This window comes from Pristis pectinata, chromosome 23 (assembly GCF_009764475.1).
Source record: "Pristis pectinata isolate sPriPec2 chromosome 23, sPriPec2.1.pri, whole genome shotgun sequence".
Classification (NCBI taxonomy): domain Eukaryota; kingdom Metazoa; phylum Chordata; class Chondrichthyes; order Rhinopristiformes; family Pristidae; genus Pristis; species Pristis pectinata.
Window position 1 is genome coordinate 3,091,519 of NC_067427.1, and position 24,925 is coordinate 3,116,443.

Sequence of the window (24,925 nt, forward strand, 5' to 3'; positions counted from 1 at the left end):
CTCGGCCCACTTACCCAGCTGATCAAGATCACTCTAGATCCTGATAACTATCTTCACTGTCAAGGACACCACCTATTTTAGTGTCATCTGCAAACTTACTACCAACGCTTTGTACATTCTCATCCAAATAGCAATGGGCCTAGCATTGAGCCCCGGGGAACACCACTAGTCATTGGCCTCCAGTCTGAAAAACAATCTTATACCATCACCCTGTGCTTCCTACCATCAAACCAATTTGTGTGTCACGTGCATAACTGAAAATCAGTAGATAATCTGGTTCACCAGGAGTGCTGAGTTTGAGTACTGAACTTGGCAACTTAAAATTTGTTCAGTCACAGTGGTCTTGAGCATAAAGAAAATAAGAGACATGCAATGAGGAGCTTTTTGTCTGCGATCAAGAGTTCACACAATCTGTACATATCCAGTCGTAATTCTGTATTCTTCTCATTCTGCCCTCATTGCAACCTGATGGTGATTAAAGGATCTTGTAGCGGCTAGCTACACACTACCAAATGAAGACAGAGTCGCTGGTTTCTAAATCGAAGGTCGAATGCCGACCAGGGCGCAGTGCGCCTTTAATAGCCGAGCAATTCCCGCACTACAGTTCCCGCGCTGATGTCACGCGCATGTCACCTGACCTTCCCGCGCATAGGCTTTCCCAGCCCAACGCTGGGGAAGAAGGAGGGCCCCACGCTATCTTGGATCGGGGCCTCCGACGATGTCACAATGTCGGGAGCCGGTTTGATGCGGGTGTGATGAGTCGCTACATAACCCCCCCCCCAGAACCGGCAATACTGTCGCGAAAACCAGAATTAAATAAACTATGACTTGGGTGGCCTGCCCCTGCACCGTGCTCGCTGTACCACCATGGGTTGGTCCGAGTCTAAATGAGCCGGCTTCAGCCGGTCAACCGTAAACACCTCCTCACGCACCCACCCCCCCCCCCCCCCCCCAATGTCCAGCACAAACGTAGATCCATTGTTCCTGACAACCCGGAATGGCCCTTCGTCCGGCCATTGCAGCAGTGATCTGTTTGCGCCCCTCCTGACGAAGACAAACTTAGTCTTGGAGGGAAGTCAGCATATGGGCCGGGACCTGTCCATGCCGTGAGGTGGGAATCGGGGCCAGGCTTCCAAGCCGCTTGCGCAGCCATTCGAGTGCCGTGGTAGGTCCTTCCTCTGGCCCCCGAGGGGCTGGTAGGAACTCTCCCGGGACGACTAAGGGCGTTCCGTAGACCATCTCCACAGACGAGGCATGCAGGTCCTCTTTTGGCACGGTGCGTATCCCCAGCAGGACCCAGGGGAGTGCGTCTACCCAGTTGGGCCCCTTAAGGCGGGCCATGAGTGCCGACTTCAGGTGGCAATGGAACCTCTCCACCAGCTCATTGGATTGTGGGTGATAGGCGGTGGTGAGGTGGATCCGGGAACCCCACAAGTCAACGATGGCAGACCACAGGCCGGAGGTGAATTGAGCTCCCCTGTCGGAAGTGATATGTGCCGGGACACTGAAACAGGCCACCCAAGTTGACAAAAGGGCCTGTGCGCAGGACTGGGCGGAGGTATCTGCGAGGGGAATGGCTTCAGGCCAGTGGGTAAAACGGTCGACAATCGTGAGGAGGTACCGCGCTCCTCAGGAGACTGGGAGGGGGCCGACCAGGTCGACATGGACATGGTCGAACCTCTGGCGGGTAGGCCGAAAATCCTGCAAGGGGGCCTTGACGTGCTGCTATACTTTCAAGGTCTGGCAGTGAGTGCAGGACCGGGCCCATTCGGAAACCTGTTTACGCAGGCCATGCCAGATGAACTTGTCTGACACCATCCAGACAGTAGTCCGGATGGATGGGTGTGCAAGGCCGTGGATGGCATCAAACACCCATCTGCGCCAGGCAGCTGGGACGATGGGGCGGGGTCTACCTATGGAGATATCGCAGGGCAGGGTGCGCTCACCGGGGCCTACCAGAAGGTCTTGCAGTCGCAGGCCCGAGACTGCGGTGCGGTAGCTGGCCATCTCCATGTCCTTTTGCTGTGCCTCCTTCGCGAGGCGGAGCTTGTCTGGGGGTAGCCGCCAGGCGCAGGCGTGGAGAGGAGGGCCCTGGGTGGGGATGTGGTGCTGGAGGCCATGCTTGGGCAAGGTGGTGGAGAACTGGGGCGTTAGTATGGACGGGAACTCTGCCAGGACCCTGGCAAACTCGTTGGTCGACGTGGTGACAGAGTCAAGGTGTGGGGCTGGCAGCTTGGCCTCACCCAACGAGAACGTTTGGAAGGTCCTGGTATGTACCAAGCGCTTACCCCGCAGGTCAACCAGCAGACTGTTGGCACGAAGGAAGTCAGCCCCAAGGAGTGGTTGCACGATGGCGGCCAGGATGAACCTCCAAGTAAAGTCACAGGTGCTGAACTGGAGGTGTACTAACTGGGTGCCAAAGGTCTGAATGGCGCTGCCGTTGGCGGCTCTGAGGGTGGGTCCTGGTGTACAGTTGCGAGTCTTGCGGCTGTTGGGAGGCACGACGCTGACTTCAGCTCCGGTGTCACTAGGAACCGATGTCCGGAACGCCTGTCCCACACATGCAAGAGGCTATCCGGGTGGCCAGCCACCGTAGCCATCAGCGGCGGCTGGCTCTGGCATTTCCCGGAAACCGGCATGGTGGCCGGTATCTGCGGGCGTTAGCACCCCACCGCCGGTGGTAGAAACACCATTGGTCGGTCGGTGCCTCAGACCTGGTGGCGGGTGGGGGGCGTTCGATCGCCGGGTCTGGGCCGCTGGGTACGTGGCGTGGCAACGTGCTCGACGGACGCCCCGCTCTCCTTTCTCGCCCGCCAAAGGACATCCGCTCGGGCGGCCACCTTCCGGGGTTTGCTGAAATCGGCATCTGCCAGGAGCAGGTGGATGTCGTCGGGTAACTGCTCTAGGAAGATCTGCTCAAACAGCAGGCAGGGCTTATGCCTGTCTGCCAGGGCCAACATGTCATTCATGAGCGCGGAGGGGGGCCTGTCGTCCAACCCATCAAGGTGGAGGAGGCGGGAGGCTCGCTCGCGTTGGGAAAGGCCGAAAGTCTCGAGGAGGAGGGTCTTGAACTTATCGTTCTTCTCCTCCTCTGGGGGCGCCTGGATGAAATCCTCGACCTGGACGGCGGTGTCTTGGTCGAGGGCGCCCACCATGTAATAGTACTTGGTGTCGTCCCTGGTGATCTGGCGAACCTGGAACTGGGCCTCAGCCTGGTCAAACCAGACACTTGGCTGGAGGGTCCAGAAGGTGGGCAGGTTAAGGGCTACTGCCTGTACCTCTTGCTGTGCAGACATCGTGGGTCCAAAAACGTTTGGGCCTGTCGAGGTCACCAATCTAGCGGCTAGCTACACACTACCAAGTGAAGACACAGAGTCGCTGGTTTCGAAATCGAAGGTCGAATGCCGACCGGGGCGCAGTGTGCCTTTAATAGTCAAGCAATTCCCGCGCTGACGTCATGCGCATGTCACCTGACCTTGCCGTGCACGGGCTTTCCCAGCCCAACACTGGGGAAGAAGGAGGGCCCCGCGCCATCTTGGATCGGGGCCTCCGACGACGTTGCGATGTCGGGAGCCGGTTCTATGCCAGTGCGGTGAGTCGCTACAATCTACTAATTCTTCCTCATTTTCAGACTGCCCTGTGTTCAACATCTCCTCCTTGTCCTTCAGCTATGACGTGCCAGCTGCTGTGCTGTACCCCAGGCACAGTAGCATAGTGGTTAGCATAATGCTTTACAGCGCCAGTGACCTGGGTTCAAATCCGGCCACTGTCTGTTAGGAGTTTGTACGTTCTCCCCGTGTCTGTGTGGATTTCCTCTGGGTGCTCCGGTTTCCTCCCACATTCCAAAGACGTACAGGTTAGGAAGTTATGGGCATGCTATGTTGGCGCCAGAAGCGTGGCGACACTTGCAGGCTGCCCCCCAAAAATCACTACGCAAAAGGTGTATTTCACTGTGTGTTTCGATGTACATGTGACTAATAAAGATCTTATCTTATCAATTCAATTGTTAGTAGTGCTTAAGTTAGAAATGCAAACTTTTGATGTGTTCTTGTGCAAAGATCACAATCTAAAACCACATTTGCCCTTCACTGGCATGATTCGGTGTAAGTGAACCATACAACTTTGGATTAACTTGAGGGAAAGATAAAATTTATAGGCAATTGAGTAAGGTTGCAGATCAGCCGTAATTTCACTGAATGGCTGAAAAAGTTCAAAGCACTAAATGCCTTTGTCTTGTGTTTCTGACAACTGATCGGTTTATGCACCCTAATGTGTGGTAAGTTTGGCTAACTGTCACCAAGGATTTGACTATTAATCTAAATTGATGAAACTTCATTAGTTTCACTGCAGTTCCGTTGTTCTGATGAGATCTTACATTGAAGAGGTGTTGCATGTCTATTTCAGTATTTTGAAGAAGATCAGGGAAGTTCTCAGTGTTACAGTTAAGTATTCCTTCATACCACTTGAAGGGGACACAAATGATAGTGTTTCCTAGTTCTATGAAGAACATGCATGACATTAATTCTATTTCGTATTTTCTTTTCCATTATTTTCAATCGGGAGTAACACTAAATGACAGAACAGGCTAACTTTATCCCCGTTGTTCCTTTCAAAAAAGGTCCGATGATGCATGACTTTGTGAAATAGGTATTCACCAAAAAATAGCTGGGTACTTGCATTCTATGCAAATTAATGTGACATTTGGCAATGTCCAGATAGTAACATCTGGTTGCAAATTAAGAATGATACGAATTTCTGTTTGTTTAATTAAGATTACAATATGAAAGGTGTGTTGTGCCACATCTCATTCTAGACCACTAAATATTAGTTGTGTTCAATGCAGCTGAACTCCATAAGGGAAGTGGAATTGTTATTATTCATGTAGCATTGAGAGAAATGAGCATTCTGTAGATAAAAAAAAGCATGGTGAAAGGGTCTCAGACTTGAAACACTTAACTCTGTTTCTATTTATACAGATGCTACCTAACTTGCTGATGAGTGTTTACAGCATTTTCTGTTTTATTTCAGATTTCCAGAATCTGCACAGCTTTTAATTTACTGAAGAACATGGTGGTGGGTGCCCCACACACGTCTATAATGGTTAGGTTGTTAATTATTTAAATCAAGCATCCCAATCCATTCACATTTACAAGGATGGAGCTTTTGGTTCTTCAGAGCCTTTACTGATTAAAATCGAAATCTGGTTTTTCCGAACTAAGTGGGTGGAGATTCTTTTGAACCTAGGACTTTGCATGAATCTTCCACTTAGTTTTTGTTATGTGGAATTTTTATTGGTATACTTTTCTCCAAAATTGACCTCTGAAACAAAGAATTTGGAGAGCTAACATTTTTACAGAGTTTGTAAAAGATAATATGCAGAAGGAAACAAAGCTCCATTTGGGGGAGGGAGTGGGGAATTGAGAATTCCTGGAGCTTGCTGGACAAACTTAAAGTTGTTTGCATATTTTCTCTGAATGCATGCAGATATATTGTGCAAGTTTCCAAAAGTATAGGCCATCCCTAGGTAATGAACAGGTTTTTTGTTTTACAGATTTCCATAAGTCAATTTTGTGCACGAGTCAGAAAATGCACAAAAATCACTCTATGGTAACCATACCTCCAATATATTCTAATGAATGGCATCAAAAACACAGGAGTAATAAAACATTTACGAAAATGGAGAGAGAGGGGAAACTAGTTTTGCTATTTGCAGGAATGAATATTGGACTTTTGAATGTAGTAATAATATAGGAGCTCATTTGTATGTAGGAGTTTCCATAATTCAGGTATTCATAAGCCAGGGACAGCCTGTATTCCCTTTTTGTAAGGACGTCAATATTTGTATTTTTTTTAAACAAGTGACCTGTATACTCTAACAGAAGAGTAGTAACAGCATCAAACAGCGTTTTCATACATTGGATTAAATGCAAGCATGGTAGTGTAGCGGTTAGCGTAACGCTATTATTTATTTTTTATTTTTATTTACAGCATGGTAAACAGGCCCTTCCGGCCCAACGAGTCAACGCTGCCTATTTTAAACCCATATTAACCTATCCGTACGTCTTTGAAATGTGGGAGGAAACCGGAGCACCCAGAGGAAACCCACGCAGACACAGGAGAACGTACGAACTCCTTACAGACAGCGATGGGAATCGAACCCTGATCGCTGGCACTGTAATAGTGTCGTGCTAACCGCTACACTACCGTGCCACCCACAGCGCCAGTAACCCAGGTTCAATTCCAGCCACTGTCTGTAAGGAGTTTGTACATCTCCCCGTGTCTGCGTGGGTTTCCTCTGGGTGCTCCGGTTTCCTCCCACATTTCAAAGATGTATGGGTTAGGATGTTGTGGGCATGCTATGTTGGCGCCAGAAGCGTGGCGACACTTGCGGGCTGCCCCCAGAACACTCTATGCAAAGATGCATTTCACTGTGTGTTTTGATGTACATGTGACTAATAAAGATATCTTATCAATGTCACATTTGTGCAGGGTAATTAATCAGAAGGGATCAAACCTGGAATGGTTATGAAGGGGTTGCTCTGCACATCACAATCTAATTAGATAAAAGCCTTTTATTTTAAATAACTGGCCTTTATGTGCAAGGCTGTCAAATATTGATTTTTTTTTTTGCCAGGCATCTGTGGCACGCAAGAAGTTGATCTACCAAATTTGAAAATGTTTCTCCTATATCTTTTAATTACTCTGATATTCACTCTCCAAATGCACTCCACGTTGATTGATTTCCACACCCAATTTATACAGAATATTGCATTTTCTCATGCTTTCTGTAGGGTGTAATCAAAGAACTGTGCTTCATGGTAAGTAGTACATGTTGGAATACTATTTGATGGAATGCCCCATTCAAGAATTGACCGCTGATGCTTTCAAAGTGCATATGCGTTAATAATGAGTACAACAGGATGTAATGGCAACTAGTAGATTAGAATAGTACCCTAGAATAGAATTGATGTATTTAGCAGATGTAAAAATGGTCAGAGGGGCAAATTTTGTAATTCCAGTGGCAAGAGTTAATTGTGATTGCAGTTTTTCTTTAAATGTGAATTTGATGGTTTGTTTGCTTCAGCACATGCATAAAATGTGATATTTGAAGAGAACTGGAAACAGGAGTAGGCTATTCGGGCCCCTTGTGTCTGCTCTGCCATTCAACCTGATCATGATTGATCTTTTATTTCTGTGCATTTTCCAGTACTGACCCCATATCCATTGATTCCCTTCATATCTCAAAATGTAACTATCTGTCTTGAAAATATTCAGCATTTTCCACTGAACTACTGGGGAAAGAATTTCATTGAAGAAATTTCTGCCAAGCTCACCTGAGTGGTCAACCCCTTATTTTGAAACTGTGATCCTAGGTTTTAGACAAACCAGCCAGGGGAAGTGTTAACTCTACAACTACCCTGTCAAGACCATTAAGAATTTTGTACAATTTGTTTGAGTTTACCTCTCGTTCTTCTAAGCTGAAGAGTACAGGCCCAATCTGTTTAAATCTGTCCTCGCAACAAACTTGCTGGGAGTAATTCTCTGCTCTTCCAAAGACCACTTATTGCAATTTTTACCACCAGATTTTTCCACTGCAAATACAAATTGTGTAGTAGCTGTAATTGCACCTTAAACTTTGACCCTGGAAGAAAATGATTGTGTATGTGGTTTGTAATTGTTTCAAATATTTCAAAATTCTAGTGTAATTTAAAACATTTTGACACTTTAGTTTCCATTTCATCTTGTTTATGTTCCTGTCTTTTACTTGTTCAAAACATAAGATTTAAAATTTTTATTTTTTTTTACTTCCTGGTTTATAGTGTGAGACTCTAATGGGAATAGTGAAGAATTTGGAGGATATGTTGGCCTTGGTATTCAAGTACAATTCTAGTAAATCTGCATGGCATTTACTCCAGGGGTTAAATTTCAAGGGGAGCTTGGGTAAGCTAGTTGTATTCTGTGACATTTAAGTAGTGTTATGCTAAGAATTCTAAGGTATTGAGGGTAGGGTAGAAAATGATGACTTCTGGTTGGAGAGCCTTGAACTAATCATCTAATCAAAAAATTTGACTTGGGCCTTTCCAAAATGAAGTTGGGAAAACATTTCTATGCATACAGAGTGGTAGAAATTTGTAACTCTCTTCCACAAAGATCATGTTGCTTTTGATTATCTGTTAATTTTAAATCTGAGATTTGGTTATATAACCTACTCCAGAACTATGGAACCAGTTTCACCTCATCGCTTATCCATCTGAGACCCCCTAAGCCCTGTACAGCAAGTAAAATAGGCTATCAATCACTATATCTTTATTAATGGCTTGTTTTTAAGATCACTGGTGAATGTTGTTTCACCACTGTCTGCAAAACCCTGGCCAATGAGGTTGCCGATGACTATATGTAACTGACATAGAGCAAGGCCACATGAGTGTTAAGAGTGCTAACAGCTATCCACTTCCCTGTTTACGTCAAAGAAATATGTTACATTTTACATTCCAGATACACAATTGTGACAGTACAATTATAGTACTGTAAATTACCCCTTAGTGTAGATTGATGGCGAAAGGAATCAAAGGGGAGTTGATGGGTGTATAAATTATCTGAATTGTAACTGCACTAGTAATGGATTGTTTTCAAAGTGTTAAAATGGCTCCCAAGATTTGGTATATTATCTTCTGCTATTATTGGAAATTTCATTTCTGAGTTGTTTTAGTTGATCTGTGAGCCACTGAAAACTTGTCAATATGCTTTTCTTCTGATTTTTCTCAATTAACGTACCTATGATTGTTTTGAAGACTTACTGAAATGCAACAGGAAGTCTTCTTCCCTGGACACCTTATTCTTAGAGTGGATTTTTTTTTAAATGCACATTAGCTCTAAGCTTTGATTAGTCTATTTTTTTTGTAATGATGTAAATATGGTCTGGGCTTAAACTTGCCTGTCTTGTTCTAAGTTTGAAATGTGCTTCTTCTATACTTTTCTCCTCCTTACCTGACATCCTTGTATTGAAATTGAGTCTTCACACAATCCTTTTCAGCACTTTTTCCTTAAGATTTCAAAACTGTAAAACTTTATAGTTTACTTTGTCATTCTTTTCATAAAACACATCCATGCTGTCATCATCTAATCACCATTTCTAGATTTTCTATTCATTCAGTTTCTCTGATGTGGCATCCTGCATTTACCCTTTTGATTATTCATGTTGAATTTGTAATGGGAAAGGGAACTACATTTAATTAAGTCTTCTGTAGACCTTTTTAGAGCCTATTGCTTAACTGAGAGTCACTGTACTTCAGCAAGCACAGGTAATTGGTGAAAGGGATGGAATGGGTTTGTACATGGGCAGCAGAGTTTTGGATGACCGAGAATGTAGAAGCCATTTAGGTGCATTGGAATAGTTTGTCCTACAGGTAACAAAAGGACAGATAAAAGGTTGGAAACGGTGCCGGAAACGGTGGTGGAGGCTGATACGATAGGGTCTTTCAAGAGACTGTTAGATAGGTATATAGAGCTGGGTAAAATAGAGGGCTATGGGTAAGCTTAGTAATTTCTAGGGTAGGGACATGTTCGGCGCAGCTTTGTGGGCCGAAGGGCCTGAATTGTGCTGTAATTGTTCTATGTTCTATGTTTCAGAAACGACAGAGCTGAGGCAGGGATGGGTGTAATTATGGAGGAGATGCAACGATGTTGCCAAAGACAGTGTGTAAATATGAGGGAGAAAGATCAATACTACTCAATTATGGACAAATATCAGCATGGGATAATTAGCTCTTGCAGGGATAAAACTGGGGCAGTTGAGAATTTAACTGGATGAGTAAGGTTCTACTCAGGAGGCAATGATGAAGTATGAGGATAATATTGATCAAGCATGTCAGATGCTGCAATGTGGTTGAAAAGGATAACAAGGCAAAAGAATACCTATTGCGCAATTATAAGTTAACAGTGACAATTAAGAACTATTTTGGCACAGTGAGCTCCATGATGTAGCACCTTGCTAACAATCTTATTGGCCTCTCCTTTAGCCACTAATAAGTGAACAGTTTTCAATATGTTTCAGCAGTTTGATTTTCATTGAGATATTTATATTCTGCAGTCAGGATAAAGCTATTCTTAATCTGAAAGCTGTTTTTGTTTAAATTGATCAGAGTCATCTAGTGGGGTGCTCTGGTCTTTGAACATGGATGTTTCTACCAATTACCCAACTTCAGAGTAGATTCATTAACGAAATAATGTACTTGAGTTTTCAGTAATTGATGTTTTTCTTTCAGAATGATCAGTGGTTCAGTTTTCTTAGTTACAATTTACATAGGCAATCCTTTTTAAAAGAAAACATTTAGAAATATTGTTGTAGCTACATCCTGAACACCAAAAGCAGTTCAGCATTAATGTCCTGAAAGACAGCAACAGATCTGGAAAGAGGGTCACTGCATATTTCTTTTCAGGTATTATGATTGGGAGTCTTCTAGCTCCTTATAGTTGCTTCTATTTTGTAGTTTCCTCTTTCTTAAAATAGATCGGTGTTGACACTATTGCAGTAACTCGTGTCCATCTACATCTATTGATGTGAATAGTTGCATTAGTTATATACAGGTGTAATGGAAGGGGATGACTTTAAATATATATTTAAGGAAGAAAAATAATTTTGCAAATGCTGAATGTTGCAAATATACTGTGCAGCAAAGGATCTCTGAAACCATGCAGTGTTATTTTTTTCTCTTTTTAAATGTGTTTCTTTCCTCCTCGTAGATTTTGCACCCTGTGACCCAGATGAAGGGAGATGGGAAGGAGACCTGGTCCAAACTTGGTCAGTGCCACTTTGTACCCAATCCCAGGTGATGTCCAAGCACCTTTTTTTCCTCCACCCCCCATGTATATATTCAAAATCTGCCTGATGGCACAATTGTGTGAAAACTACCATCTAAATTCAGTTTATCAGAAATATCCCAAGAGGATGTTTCCCATCTACACATTGTGACACTTTCTCCGCTAGTGTGTAGTAGTCAGATGTGTGTTGATTGCCCAGTGTTTGCTAAGAGGCTCTAGTTTTTAAGTTAAATATTGGAAAATTAATCAAAATGATGAGTTGTGACTGTTGGTTTCCTTCAGAGACCAACTAAACTTGTTGTTTGTGTTTTGGACATCCATTGTGTTTCCCAGCAGTCAGCTTAAAAACTTCTTTTTTGTCTTTGATTTTAAAACAAAAAGTAGCTTCTTTACTTCCTTCTATTCCCACTGAAATCTTTTGACAATGTTTTTAATGTTTCTAGATTTGATTTCACCATTGTCATCGTGATTTTCATCCACCACAAACTTGGCTAACCACGTTGTCTTCAGTTAAATCTAGTTACTGCCATTCATTGTTGATCTGTAATATCTCCCTATATGGTTTATTGATTTTTAAAATCCTCACCTAGCTGTAAAACCTCAATCAATATATATACATATATGCTATGTGTGTCTTTTGCAACCTTCTGTCCTCTGATTCTGATCTACCACATATCCTTGCCACCCCACTGCCACCTTTGATGCAAAACCTTGCTTAAAACAGATATTTTCATCTCTGCTCGCTTTTATTCATCTCATTTGGCTAAGCATCTGTTTAATTTTGTGTGAAGCTTTTTTTCTTTTTTCACATTTTCAGTAATGCTGCCAAATATATATGATGTAAATTCACTAGATCCGTGTGGTATTGAAACAGTTGATGAATATTAATACATTGTCTTTAACTTTTGGGAGACTAAACAACTCTAAACAACAGTTTATTTTCTCACCACTTTTGAATCTGTTATAGTTGCTATCTCATATTTCAGTTGCAAAATATCATTTTGTTCTAGGCTGGTGTAGTCATTAGGAAAGCTAAGATTTTGCCAAGTGATGTATTCAAAAATGACAATGAGGCCTTGGATTTTAAAATGAATGACTGACTGTTTCTGAGATTAAATTCAAATAATGTTTGCAACAAATTTGATTTTCAGGACTGATGTTGCATGCATGTTTCTTCTTGTACTTTACCATCTTGTTCTTGCTAGATTCCGATCAGCATTCATTTTGACAACTTATTGTTTGTAATGTTTTCATTACACTTAGAGCAGTTGTCTGTCGCTATTCTTACTCGTGCAATTTCTGAAGTGGCTGCTGATGTAGGGGTTCACAAACTGCTATGGGGCACAGGTCCTTGTAGTTTGCGAAATGGTCTGCTCCCTCAAGTTTTCACTGGCCTTGTATGCTCCCAGTGAAGGGATTTGAGGCTCAGTGAGTTCAGTGCCATCTTGAATGCTTCTCAATTTTAAGCAGTCATGGGTCAGAAATTCTCAAATGTTATACCTTTTGCCTCGCAGCTTTGGGAACATCCCTTCAGTCACTTCCTCTAACCTGCTTGTAATCTTTTGCTGTGAATTTGCTTGAAGTAAAGTCCCTGTTTCGGGAGTTTGGTGTTGGGCAGGCAAGCAATGAGGGCTGCCATTGGGACTTGTGGATCTTTCTTGTCAGAGAACAGTGTTGTGTAGTCATAGGAGGCCTTTTTGTTTTTATGGATCTTTAGTACAAGGTTCGTTCTCATAATTGAGGAAGTTGATGACTTGGAGCTCAGCCTTCAAATGCACGTGTGCAAGGATGGTGTGATTTCTAGAGCTGGATCACTTTGTTCGGACTGATCCAGTTCTGGAGTGGAGGCAATATAGCTTGAATATCTTGTAGATTAGCTCTACTCCAGCAGGAAAATTGTTGGAGTAGAATGCAGTATTGTGAGAAGTATGAGGGGTGATGGTGCAACCTTATTTGACAGCAGTCATAGAGTTGACGAGTACTACAGCACAGAAACAGACCCCTCGGCCCATCTAGTCTATGCTGACCTGATCTTCTGCCTAGTCCCATTTACCTGCACCCGGACCATATCCCTCCAAACCATTCCCATCCATGTAACTATCCAAACTTCTCTTAAATGTTACAATTGAACCCACATCTACCACTTCTGCCGGCAGCTCATTCCACACTCGCACCACCCTCTGAGTGACAATGTTCCCCCTCAAATTCCCCTTGTATATTTCACCTTTCACCCTAAGCCTATGTCCTCTAGTTCTAGTCTCACCTAACCTTGGGGAAAAAGTTTGTATGCATTCACCCATCTCTACCCCTCATAATTTTGTATACATCTATAAATCTCTCCTCATTCTCCTGCACTCCATGGAATAAAGTCCTAACCTATTCAACCTTTCCCTGTAATTCAGGTCCTCAAGTCCTGGCAACATCCTTGTAAATTTTCTCTGCACTCTTTCAAGCTTATTGATATATTTCCTGTAGGTAAGTGACCAGAACTGCACACAATACTCCAAATACGGCCTCACCAACGTCTTGTACAACTTCAACATAACATCCCAACTCCTGTACTCAGTGCCCTGATTTATGAAGGCCAAAGTGCCAAAAGTTCTCTTTATGACCTTATCAACCTTGGCAATGATTTCCCTGTGGCAGATGGCCTGTTTGTTGCCGCAATCTCAAAGATGGTCGTGACTGTGGTGTATAAGGTCTCTTGGCTGTCTTTGTCTTCCTAGATGTAGAAAATGAGTTTGAATTTGTGTACATATTCTGTCAACTTTTAGAGCTTCAGGGATATTGTCTGTTCCTGAGACCTTTTTGTTTCATTTTTCGAATTCTGCCTTGGTGTAAGTAAGACTGGACCAGTTGTGCAAATACATAATAGTGCAAATTCATAAATAGAATATTCATAAATTTAAACTTGAATTGAAGTGAACAAGAAGTTCCAAACCATTTAACATTCATCACATTAATAATACTGAAGTACATTTAGGGCAGTTGCACAATTCAGAATTGCATGTAATCTTAGGCTACAGATTCATAATAAAATAAGCTGTGCACAAGCTGATTGTCATTTGAACTTTTTTTTGTAAAAGATTATTCTAATCTATGGGCTCCATTTTCTAATATATTATAGGCCTTTAAGTACAATATTCTTTTAAAACATTTTAGTGTGTAGGACAACAAAGTATCTTGTGTTGTAGTACTATCTTGTCTCAATATACAAAGTGTTTTTTTTAATTCACAGAACTTCATATCCTTGGCTACTTATTTAAAATTTGTTCATCTTGGCTGAGCCAGGCATCCAAGAAAAAAGGTCGAGACCCTTAATTTTATTTCTCTGAAATGTGCATAGATTAATGTATGTAATGTATGTATATTATGGTTTGGTGCCTCATTTGATTTATTACCTGTGTACAAGAAAAAATAATCATTGTTAATTAGATTTTTAAATTTGTCACACACCTTTAGCGTTGTTCTTCTGTCATCGGAGGTTGAAGATCACATGAGAGCCTGTGATGAAATAAAGTTAGATTTTCTTTATTCATGCAACAGACTTGCCTACATATCAGTTACATATACAAGATGGCAGTAAATTTTTCAATTGCCAAGGTTCCTTTAATAGCTAGCGATCTGTTTTTGGAGAGAGTGATTGAGAAAGGAATGCTAGTTGGCAGGACAGTGACTGGTGGAGAACTCCCTGTTGTTGAGTGGAGTTCTAAAAGATTGTAAATCTATCTGAACAAATGTACAAGGTCTCTGAATAATCTGAAAGACTGTTACAATAGGATGATCTGTTGAAACTGTACTAAAGTGATACTTCAAAGATACTTTGAATTTCTAGGAATATTTTTAAATTGCTACCCAAACAGCAAACCCTGAAATCATTCCTTAAATAAAGAAAGTGAAATTTAAATTAGACCAATGGGAATTGTGCATGATGGTTTCCTGAGGATAAAGAGGGGGGAAAAAAAGCAAGTTAAATTAGAATAGCTAAGGAGAATGCAGAGAAAGACTTGGGGAGTGGAGAGGAGGATTTATAACTTGTAATTTAAGGGTGAAAGGAAGTGGGGAATTGGGGAAAACTCTAATGGTGATAAAGGAAAAACAGTGCTCAACAATCAGTTTTCCAAAAAAAATTTTTTGGTTGGAAATGGCAAATTGGTATTTATTGTTCATCCATACTTTCCATGAAGGTATTTACTCTTCCAACTAGTGAAGGACAGGAGTATCTTGTAAATCAGTCTGGTTAAGGACAAGTTCCCTTTCCTGGGGACGTTCCCTTTCCTGGGAACCAGTTCGATTTTCACAGTGTAGTAGTCTTTCCTTGGTGGTAGGCAAGATTTAATGAATTTGGTTTCAGTTTGTCATGGCAGATATTCTTGATCTCCAAGCTGCTAGCTTTTTTCTTCTCTCAAAAGAGTGACAATGGAATGAGATTTAAAATTAAGATGTTAGAAGAACTGTGCAGGATAAGTACAAAAGGAGACTCTTGGGGTAACTTGGTATGGAAAAGTTTTAAAAATTCTTACGATGTATCCAAAATTACTTAAGTAGACTTGCAGAGGCTCGGCATGCTTATCCATGGATATAAAAATTACTCTTTGTCAAAAGGATTGCTCTTTATAAAGATCAGTTGGCCAATCACGTTTGTGGGTAAGTATTTAGAGGCCACATCATGGGATGTATAGATTAATTAAAGACAAAAGCAATGACTGTAGAGTGTGCTCAATTCAAAAGAGAATTTGAGTAGTTGTAAATTTTGAAGAACATTTGATAAATTTGAAAATTTTAAATTTTCAAAAGAAAATGCAGTGGATGTTTATGCAGATTTGGAGAACGTATCAATATTGTGCAGTATTGGAAGCCTGATGAAAACGAGGTACGGCGTATCAACCCGAGTTTGATGTCATAGATGGGAAGTTGGTTAAAGAATGAGACAGGTGGGGGGGGGGGGGGGGGGGGGGGGGGGGGGGGGGAGGGAATGCTTAATTATGTCAAACTGGAGAACTATAAAGGGTGATAGTTCTTTACGTACATATTTCAGACTATAAAAACTCAAAGATGCTGCAAATACCCAGCCAGTCAGGCAGCATTCTGTGAAGAGAGTAAGAATTGATGTTTAGGGTCAAAGACCCTTCATCAGAGCTGGCCAAGTCAAATCAGTTCTGATGAAGTGCCATTGACCTGAAAAGTTTATTCAGTTGCTGTCTCCACAGAATGCTGCCTGACCTACTGAGTATGTTTAGCATTTTTTGGTTTTGTTTTCAAAAACCTGTTTTTAATTTGTTTATAGACCACTATCACAGTTTGCAGATGATCCAAAAATGATGACCTCAGAAACATATTGGCTAATAGTGGAAATATTGAAAATGTACTAGTTCAAAAATTTTCAGAGAAGGAATGAGAGGGGAAATGTGTGCCATGATTATGATATTCGAAACAAATTAAAGGTGGGTTCCCAAGACAGAAGTTAGTTGAATAAAGTGAATGGATTGAAAGAGTATGTTGGAGAATAAAGATTAAACTTCACCATTTGGATTTTGAAACCTCATTTAAAAGTGACATATTCAGCTACAATCATGTATAAGTGTGAGTGCACTAATGGGGTTTTCACTTTTGAGATCTTGTAAGTTACATACTGTTCTGAACATATAGGTATGTAGAGATCAATTTGTCATGTATTACAGAGGATTTTGATCAAAGCTGTACAGCTAAGAATGTGATAAATGTATGCAATGATTTAATCATGTGGAAATCCGTTATATACACAGATTTAAGGAGAGTACTACATTCTATTTGTCATTCGGCATTCTCTCCCCAGAATATACAGAAGTACCAGATGTCGGTGATTAGTTTATTATTATTAATATACAATATTCTGTCCATTGTGGGATTTTTAAAGTATTGGTTTGCTTGTTTGGATTTGTACTACATCCTATTCTAAGCACTTCTCTAGGAATGGAGCATCTTCATTTGGATGTGTGTTTTCCAATTCTGCTGTGGAACTGAAGAGTACAACTTTTCTTCACCCCCCCCCCCCCACTTCCAAATCCATAATTGAGATTTCAAATATTTTTCTATCATGCTTTTTACTGGGTCTTGTAATTTCAAAGCCCTAAACACACTGGCTGTCATATGACACGCAGATCATAGTGTGGTTAACATTAGAACATGAACCCAAAAGTACAAGCAGATATCTTGATCTTTAAACAAGATTCGCCAATGTAAATGTGTTTTCACCCCTACTTACAATTTTATATTTCAAAAAGTAGAGCTATAATTTTCTTTTTAGACCCATGAAAATGTTTCTGATGCTTATGATACAGGTTAGGAAGTTGTGGGCATGCTATGTTGGTGACGGGCTGCCCCCAGAACACTCTACGCAAAAAGATGCATTTGAACTTTGTGTTTTCGATGTACATCTGACGAATAAAGAAATCTTATCTTATCTTGGTTTTGATTTGTCAACATGCAAATGTTTGTCTTTTTATAACACCAGATTTTCTTAAAATTCATGGAAATTGTATGATATTAAAAATCAATCTTGTTTAATCTCTTGAGATTTAAATTTAAAATCATGCAGTTTGGTTCAATCACTTTCCTCTTCTGGTTGACACATTGACATTCCTACCTGTTCAAAATTTGAATGAGCCCACTGTTTAGAACTGCTAAGATTTGGTAATGAAGTGGAATCTTTCTTGGAAAGGTAGGAAAACGTACTAATTGTAGCACTGAGGCATCTCTGAAACAGTGTGCTGCAATCCAACATTTTTTAGGGGGGGACCAGGGTATACCTTGCAAGCCCAGTTTTTATTCCTGATTTCCAATATCTTAAAAAGGTTTTGATGACCCAACACTTTAAACTGCTGTAATCCCTTTCATAAAGGTACTCTGTGTTATTCAATAGAAAATTCCAGTAATGGTGACCCCCATGTTATGGGTGTTTGGGTAACAGAAGTTTGTCCTAACGGAATTTACAAATCACTACCCAGAAATTTGAGATACAGAATAAGATTTGCTCTTACAGAATTTATTTGTGAAAAGAAAGTAATAAGTACAAAATGTAATTTTTTTTCTACTGGTGTCTGTTGAACATGTTATAGAAATCGTGATACTGACTTTTTTTATAGGAATGCAATCCTCCCGTAATCCAAATGGCAACATACTTCTGAGTTGGAATAGTATGCATCTTACAACACATGGATGGTGGTTGTCCAATGTGTCTGAAACCCTTTTTGTGCTTGGTGGTAGAGATTGCTGATTTGGTAAAGGCTGTCAAAATAGCCTAAGGAATCAATTGTAGTAAACTGGCCACCAGCAAGCAGGTTGTTGATGAACAGTGCCTCTTGATGGCACTGTGGACAATAACATTCCTCACTTTTCTGATGGTTGAGAGCAGGCTTTTTGGTAATTGGCCAATTTGTATTTGACCTGCTTTTGTGAACAGGATATTCCTGGGCAATTTTCCACATAGTTGGGTTTTGTAACTGCACTGGAACAACTTGGCTTAGTATGGCTCATTCTGAAGCTCTGATCTTAAATACTACAGCCGGGACATTGCTGCATCCAGTACTCTTAACTATTTCTTGGTTCCTCGTGAATTGAGTTGACTGAAGATCGGCTGCTGGTGTGGTTTTCAGGAGGAGGCAGAGATGGATCATTCACTTAGCACTTCTGGTTTCGTGTGGTTACTTGTGCTTCAGCCTTGTGTTTAGTACTTGTGTTAGACACTGCTGCCATCAAGGATGGCAATGTTTTTGGAGCCGCCTCCTGTTGACTGTTTAATTGACCACTAGATATGAAAAGACTAGAGATTTGATCTGATTAGTTGCGAGATAGCTTCCAATGCACAGGGGTAAGCAGTTTTTGCCCAAGTTGTCAGGTGGTCCATTGTTTTCTGTTTTACCATATCTGTTATGATAGAACTGGCTTACTAGGCACTTAAGAGTTAACCACATTGGGGCATCAGGATTAGGGTTATATGGGATAGATTAGGTAAGGATGGCAGATTTTCTCCCCATCATCATTACAAGGACTTTTTGCTTTTAAAGTTTCAGATTATTAACTGAATTTAAATTCCACACCTACTATAGGGGGTTTTAACTCTGGTCTCTGGATTGTTAGTCCAGGGCTCATTATTATTGGTAACAACTGCTGTACTATGTACATATATATGCATTGCAAGTATATATGGACAAATAGGCAATAGCTGAGTTGATTTTTTTATTAACAGTAGCATGTAGCTATTGCAACTTTAAAAATGCACGATGACATTTAAAGGTTTGTTGAAAGATTTCATTTTCCTTTTTCATAATCCACAAATGGTTCATCAAATAGTTTCTAAAGATGTTACATTAATTTACTTCGCTATATGTCTTCAGCTTGTCCTTTCTATATTTCACAAAATCCAATTAATTTTTATTGTCTAGTCTGCTGAAGAATCTTTCTCTGAATTCCTATTGATCACTTTCCTATAACGTTATTTTAAACAACTGAAGTACTTCTGAAACTCTCACTTTTTGTTTTCATCATGTGTAAAGATTTGCAGAAACACAAGCCTAAGGATTGTTGGCCATCTGCTTTTACTAGATGTGAGCACAATCTCAGTCAGGAGATGGTGAAGACGACAGCTAATGAGCTCAACTAGGCCAATAGTACACTGCATTACTAAGGGAGTGAGGCACTTTTATATTCCTGTGATCCGGTCTAAATAATTAAGCAGGTATTAAAACAAAAAAATTTGAAAGGCAGTATCCAAAGATCTTTCTCGTGTCTTGGTCACTAAGGATATTTATGTGGTCATTTATTTTGTTTCATGGAACATTACTAAGCATCAGTAGATTTAATCAAGGAATATGAGGTGTTAATGATCTAACAAATTTCTTTTATCACTTGTATCTTTAAATTCAGTGAAGACGTGACCTTGTAGAGGTTTATAACATCATGAGGGGCATAGATAAGGTGGATGGTCAGTCTTTCTTCCTTGGGTAGGGCAGTCTAAAACTAGAGAACATAGTTTTAAGGTGGGAGGGGAAAGATTTAAAGGGGACCTGCGGGGCAAGCTTTTCCACTTAGTGGGTATATGGAACAAGCTGCCAGAGGAAGTGGTAGAGGTGGGTACAATTACAACATTTAAAAGCCATTTAAACATGGATAGAAAAGGGCCAAATACAAGCAAATGGGACTAGCTTAGATGGGAATCTTGGTTGGCATGGACCAGTTGGGCCGAAGGGCCTGGTTCCGCTATGTATGACTCTGACAAATGGAATGACAGCCCCAGGCAAATCTAAAGCATAGTTAATTTTGACATGGAACAGCTACATTTAGTTCCTTTATAGTAGGGTCATATGTGGAAAGTTCTACATATATTTTACTTCTATGAAATGCTGTCATGAGGCTGTAACTGAACATATTTTTTTTAGGATCTCATTGGGGTCTCACTTGGCCCTTGTTTGGGCAACTCTTCTGGAAGAGATGCCATGCTTGTAGCTGGTTGTTAATGGCATCTAGTTTATATCCACATTAAGTTGATAAATCCTTAAATGTCAGGAAAACATTTTTTCCCTAAATATTTTAAGGCACGGTACTATGGTTGTTGAAGCAATAATTTGAGTATTGGCTTCTATTGTGATATCTGCCACAGAAAAAGAAAATTGAAAACCCTGTTATTTTCTGTGAAGTAGCCACATTTGTTTTGAGAGTCTGCGGATTTTTATGTAGTTGGAGTTTTTAAACATCTTGGAATGTATAGCCTGTGTGTAAGGAAATGTTGGATGAAATTGACTATGTATATTTGTTGAGAGTACAAGACTCAAAAGTATTCTATTGCAGAAATAATAGGCAAGCAATGTTCACTGGCCTGGTACATTGTTCAGCATTTAATTTTCTTCACACATGGGATTTTTTTTTTAAAAAAAGTCAAGTTTCATGCTGCCAAAGTTCTGGGCTGTCAGTGCCCATTCATTTGGTGGTGTGACAGTCATAATATAGGGTAATAGTTGCTTGACCCCAATTCTTTGTTTTGGACAGTGGGGTCTGTCTGATAGGTTATATAATCTAGTTTGTCTTTGAAAGGTTCTGAGTACAGCAAAATGTGGTGGTTATTGTAATGCCAATCTATCTTCCAACCATTTTACAGCCATTTGTCTTTTGAAACCTGTGTGTTCCCAGAAAATTTATAAGCAAAATTTTTGTAAATCAAAAAGGCTGGGCAGAATGCCTTATGGGGAATTTTAGCACTGTTCCCATGCACAGAAATTGGCGCACTATTCAATATGGCATAAATTTAGCTTTGTATTGGTTTATTATTGTCACTTGTACTGAGGTACAGTGGAAAAACTTGTCTTGCATACCGATCGTACAGGTCAATTCATTACACAGTGCAGTTACATTGAGTTAGTACAGAGTGCATTGATGTAGTACAGTGTCAAAAGCATGTACTGCAAAAAGTTTATTACAATATAGCAAAATTCATAAATCAAACTTCTGTAAATGAAGGAATAATAATATTAATTATTTTCTCCATTGTAGATTAAATATAACTTTTTTTAATTCAGGAGCTGAAGGTTTCCAAAACTTAGAGCACAAATGAGTGAGCAACCTCTTTTGAATAATGTAAAGTTGATCATTGATATATAAATGAGAAATAAAAATGAATTAAGTGTTTGCATCTGAGTAGATATTACAAATATATCATTACAAAAATAATTAAACCCATGTGAGAGATTGCACAATGATTTGTATATTTAGTATAGTTTAAATTAATTGCTTGTTTTGATTTCCTTGCAGCTGTCTAAATCTCTGACAGTCCACTAGCACTATGCTAGTCATCCATTAGCACTGAAACGGAATCCAGACCAACTTTCAGAATGCCTGTGCAAGCATCACAGTGGACAGAATTCCTCTCCTGTCCTATCTGCTACAATGAATTTGATGAGAATGTGCACGAACCCATCAGTTTAGGCTGTGGGCATACTGTCTGCAAAACTTGCCTGAACAAACTACACCGCAAGGCGTGTCCTTTTGACCAGACCGCCATCAACACAGACATCGATGTTCTTCCTGTGAATTTTGCACTTCTGCAGTTAGTTGGCGCACAGGTAAATCTTTATTTGTTATGCTGCAGTTGCACCTTTTGGAATTGGCATTTGCAGCTGAAGATGGCATCATCATTAAATTCCATATTAGAATTTTTTTTAAATTTACTAGTAGTGCTATCTAGAGTTAAATTGCTCATCTAATTAAACCAGCCTTCAGATGCACAGAGTTGATCCTTTTTGATGACTAAATTAGGGTTCAGAAATAATGTTCCTAATGCATTATATCAGGGTACAAATGCTTTTTAAGGTGCAACTGAGCTAGAATTATCCTGTACACATAAAAAGCCAAATTGATAGAACTGCTTTTCAAACTAATATCAGGGTTGAAAGACTTGTTTAATGATTTTTTTCTTGGGGGGACACGGTGAATACAATGGAAATGCAGAATGACAACAGCTGTATGAAATAACCACTTTGTTCAAGGCTCCTTTTTTATTTCTAATTACACTAATGCAGATTAGTCATTCTGCTCAAGATCCTGCTTAGTCAGCAAAAAAAAGTGCTTCATAAAGAGTTTTTGTATTGAAAGTGGAAAGCTAAATTGTACACTACAGTAATTATCACTCCTTGTGTGACCACTATTATTTATTACTTACAATATTCATAACTTGAATACATAGAATGTCAAGAAGTTAAGATTATTGAGGAAATTTGAGTTTAGCCACTAGATTTCTTGCATTTAGCTATCATCTAAACTTTGGCTGGGAACGTTTGTTTTGCTTGTTATGGGAAAACTAAAGAAGTAATCGTTATCATGAACAAGCAATAAAAGTTGGTATTTAGCTGCTAAGTGTGATATCTAGATATCTGTAAATTTGATTAATTAGGATGAGGTCCTGACCATGTGCCAGCCTTTCTCATTTTATTCCCTATTAATGAGATTATCCAAAACTGCTGTTCATATTTTAATGGGCATTGATCCCTTCAACTATAACTGACGTACATTGCCTTCTGATTAAGCAAAATTTTATTCTGGAATTCTTACCCTTATTTTCAATGTTACGCCTTCCTGTATCTATAACTTTCTTTGGCCCTGTAACCCTCCCTCTAAGCTATCTGCAGCCTTCCAGTTCTGGCTTTTTGAGCATTCCCATTAATTAACCAATCTATTATTGGCAGCCTTTTCTTTCAACTGCCAAAGCCCTAAACTCTAGAATACTGTCTCTCTAAAGTTCTCTACCTTTATACCTTACTTTCCCCCTCTTAGGAACATGTAGAACAGTACAGTATAGGAACAGGCCCTTCAGCCTACGATGTCTATGCCGACCATGATGTCAATCCAAACTAATTCCATCTGCCTGCATGTGGTCTATATCTCGCCATTCCCTGCATGTGCCTTTGTAAATGCCTATTAAACATTGCTATCATTATCTGCTCACCTCCCCTGGCAGTGCCGTTAAACCTCGCCCCTCTTACCTTGAACCTATGCCCACTGGTATTTGACTTATCTACCCTATCTATGCCTCATAGTTTTGTATATTCCTGTCAGGTTGCAGCCTCCAACACTCCAGAGAAAACAATCCAAGTTTGTGAACCTCTCCTTGTAGCTGATGCTCTCTAATCCAGGCAACATCCTGGTGAACCTCTTCTGCACCCCCTTAAAAGCCTCCACATCCTTCCTGTAATGCAGCAACCAGAAATGCATGCAGTAATTAAAGGAGAATCTTGTCTCTTTGACTAAACTTATGGTCAATTGTTCTGATGTATCCTATCATGGCTCAACATCAATATTTGTTTGCAAAAGCTCCTGGGAAGCACCTTGAGGCATCTTGCTATGTTAAAGGCACACTTAGGAGCTGTTGTTCCTTTACTTTTTGAATCGTATCAAATTGAACAGTAACCAGGTGAACCAGGTGTATTAGTTTGAGTGTTATCCCCCTTTCTCTCTCAAAAATAGTGTGCCGTTGCAGTTATCAACATGGTCTTTACCCAGTTTACACCCATTCATTCACTTTAGGGGATCTACATTCAGCCCTGTTGCTTATTCAATTCATTACAGCTTAACAGTAATATACAAATGCATAATTCTATCAACCAAATTTTTTGGCAACAACATTCATGCATTGTTCTTGCTGTTCTTTTTTGATGTGTTGGATAATTTCCAATACTGTTTCATGTGTATTACTAAAAATTACTTTTTCATCTTGCCAAATTATTTGATATTTTTTAAATGTTTTGACTGCAACTAGGTCCCAGACCAGCAGACTGTGAACCTGAGTAACTTGGCTGAAAATAAACATTACGAGGTTGCAAAGAAGTGTGTGGAGGAGCTGGCACTCTACTTGAAACCTCTTAGTGGAGGAAAGGGTAGGTAGAGTTAAGATCTGTGCTAGTATTTGTAATAAGTAACATGTCTTCTCTAGCTTGCAATTTGTATCTACAGGTTGCAGGAAAACCCATTTAATTTTTTTAAAAAAAGCAAAATACATTCGAAATCCATGAAAAACTGTTAATAATCAAGCTCATGTCTTATCAAAACCAGGAAAAATTAGAAATGAAAATATTTAAAGATGCAGAGTAAAGGGATGGGAGAGGGTGGAAGGCAGAAGAGATTGTGGCAAAAGTGATAGTCACACAAGAGGGTGGTTCTGAGATGATCATAATTAGGTCAGTGAGGTATAAATGGTGGAAGCAGAATATTTATCAGAAATTTACTGAAGGAAAATACTTCAAAACTGAAACTGTTGAATGATATCTAATCTGGAAGGCTATGATGTGCTCACTCAAAAATGAGGTACTGTTCCTCAAGCGTGTTAGAATAGATTAGGAGACCAAATACAGAAGGGTCAGAATGGGAATGGGATGTAGAATTAAAATGACAGGGATGTGGAAGTTCAAGTTCACAGATTGAATGAAGGTGTTTCACATGATCACCCAATGTATGTTCAGTTATCCTGTTGTAAAGGAGACCATCTTGTGAGCAACGTATCTAGTATACTGAATTAACAGAAGTAAATTGCTGCTGCTACTTCACCTGAAAAGTATGCTTGGAATCTTGAATGGTGGAAGAG

The 24,925-nt window shown here is 40.3% G+C and overlaps 1 protein-coding gene across 4 annotated transcripts in view; it reads left to right on the forward strand.

The window, feature by feature from the left end:
• The window catches only part of rc3h2 (ring finger and CCCH-type domains 2), an 81,871-nt gene that overhangs the window by 17,452 nt on the left and 39,494 nt on the right, over positions 1–24,925 (forward strand). Inside the window, exons 1-4 of one of the 4 annotated variants that reach the window (XM_052036945.1) lie at positions 6,801–6,818; positions 10,744–10,829; positions 21,604–21,914; positions 24,104–24,221. In XM_052036945.1, coding sequence (XP_051892905.1) covers positions 21,684–21,914; positions 24,104–24,221 — 349 coding nt within the window. In that variant the 5' untranslated portion in view covers positions 6,801–6,818; positions 10,744–10,829; positions 21,604–21,683. Of the gene's footprint in view, positions 1–6,800; positions 6,819–10,743; positions 10,830–21,603; positions 21,915–24,103; positions 24,222–24,925 lie in introns of those variants that run through there. The other 3 variants (XM_052036943.1, XM_052036946.1, XM_052036944.1) reach the window with 3 other exon arrangements.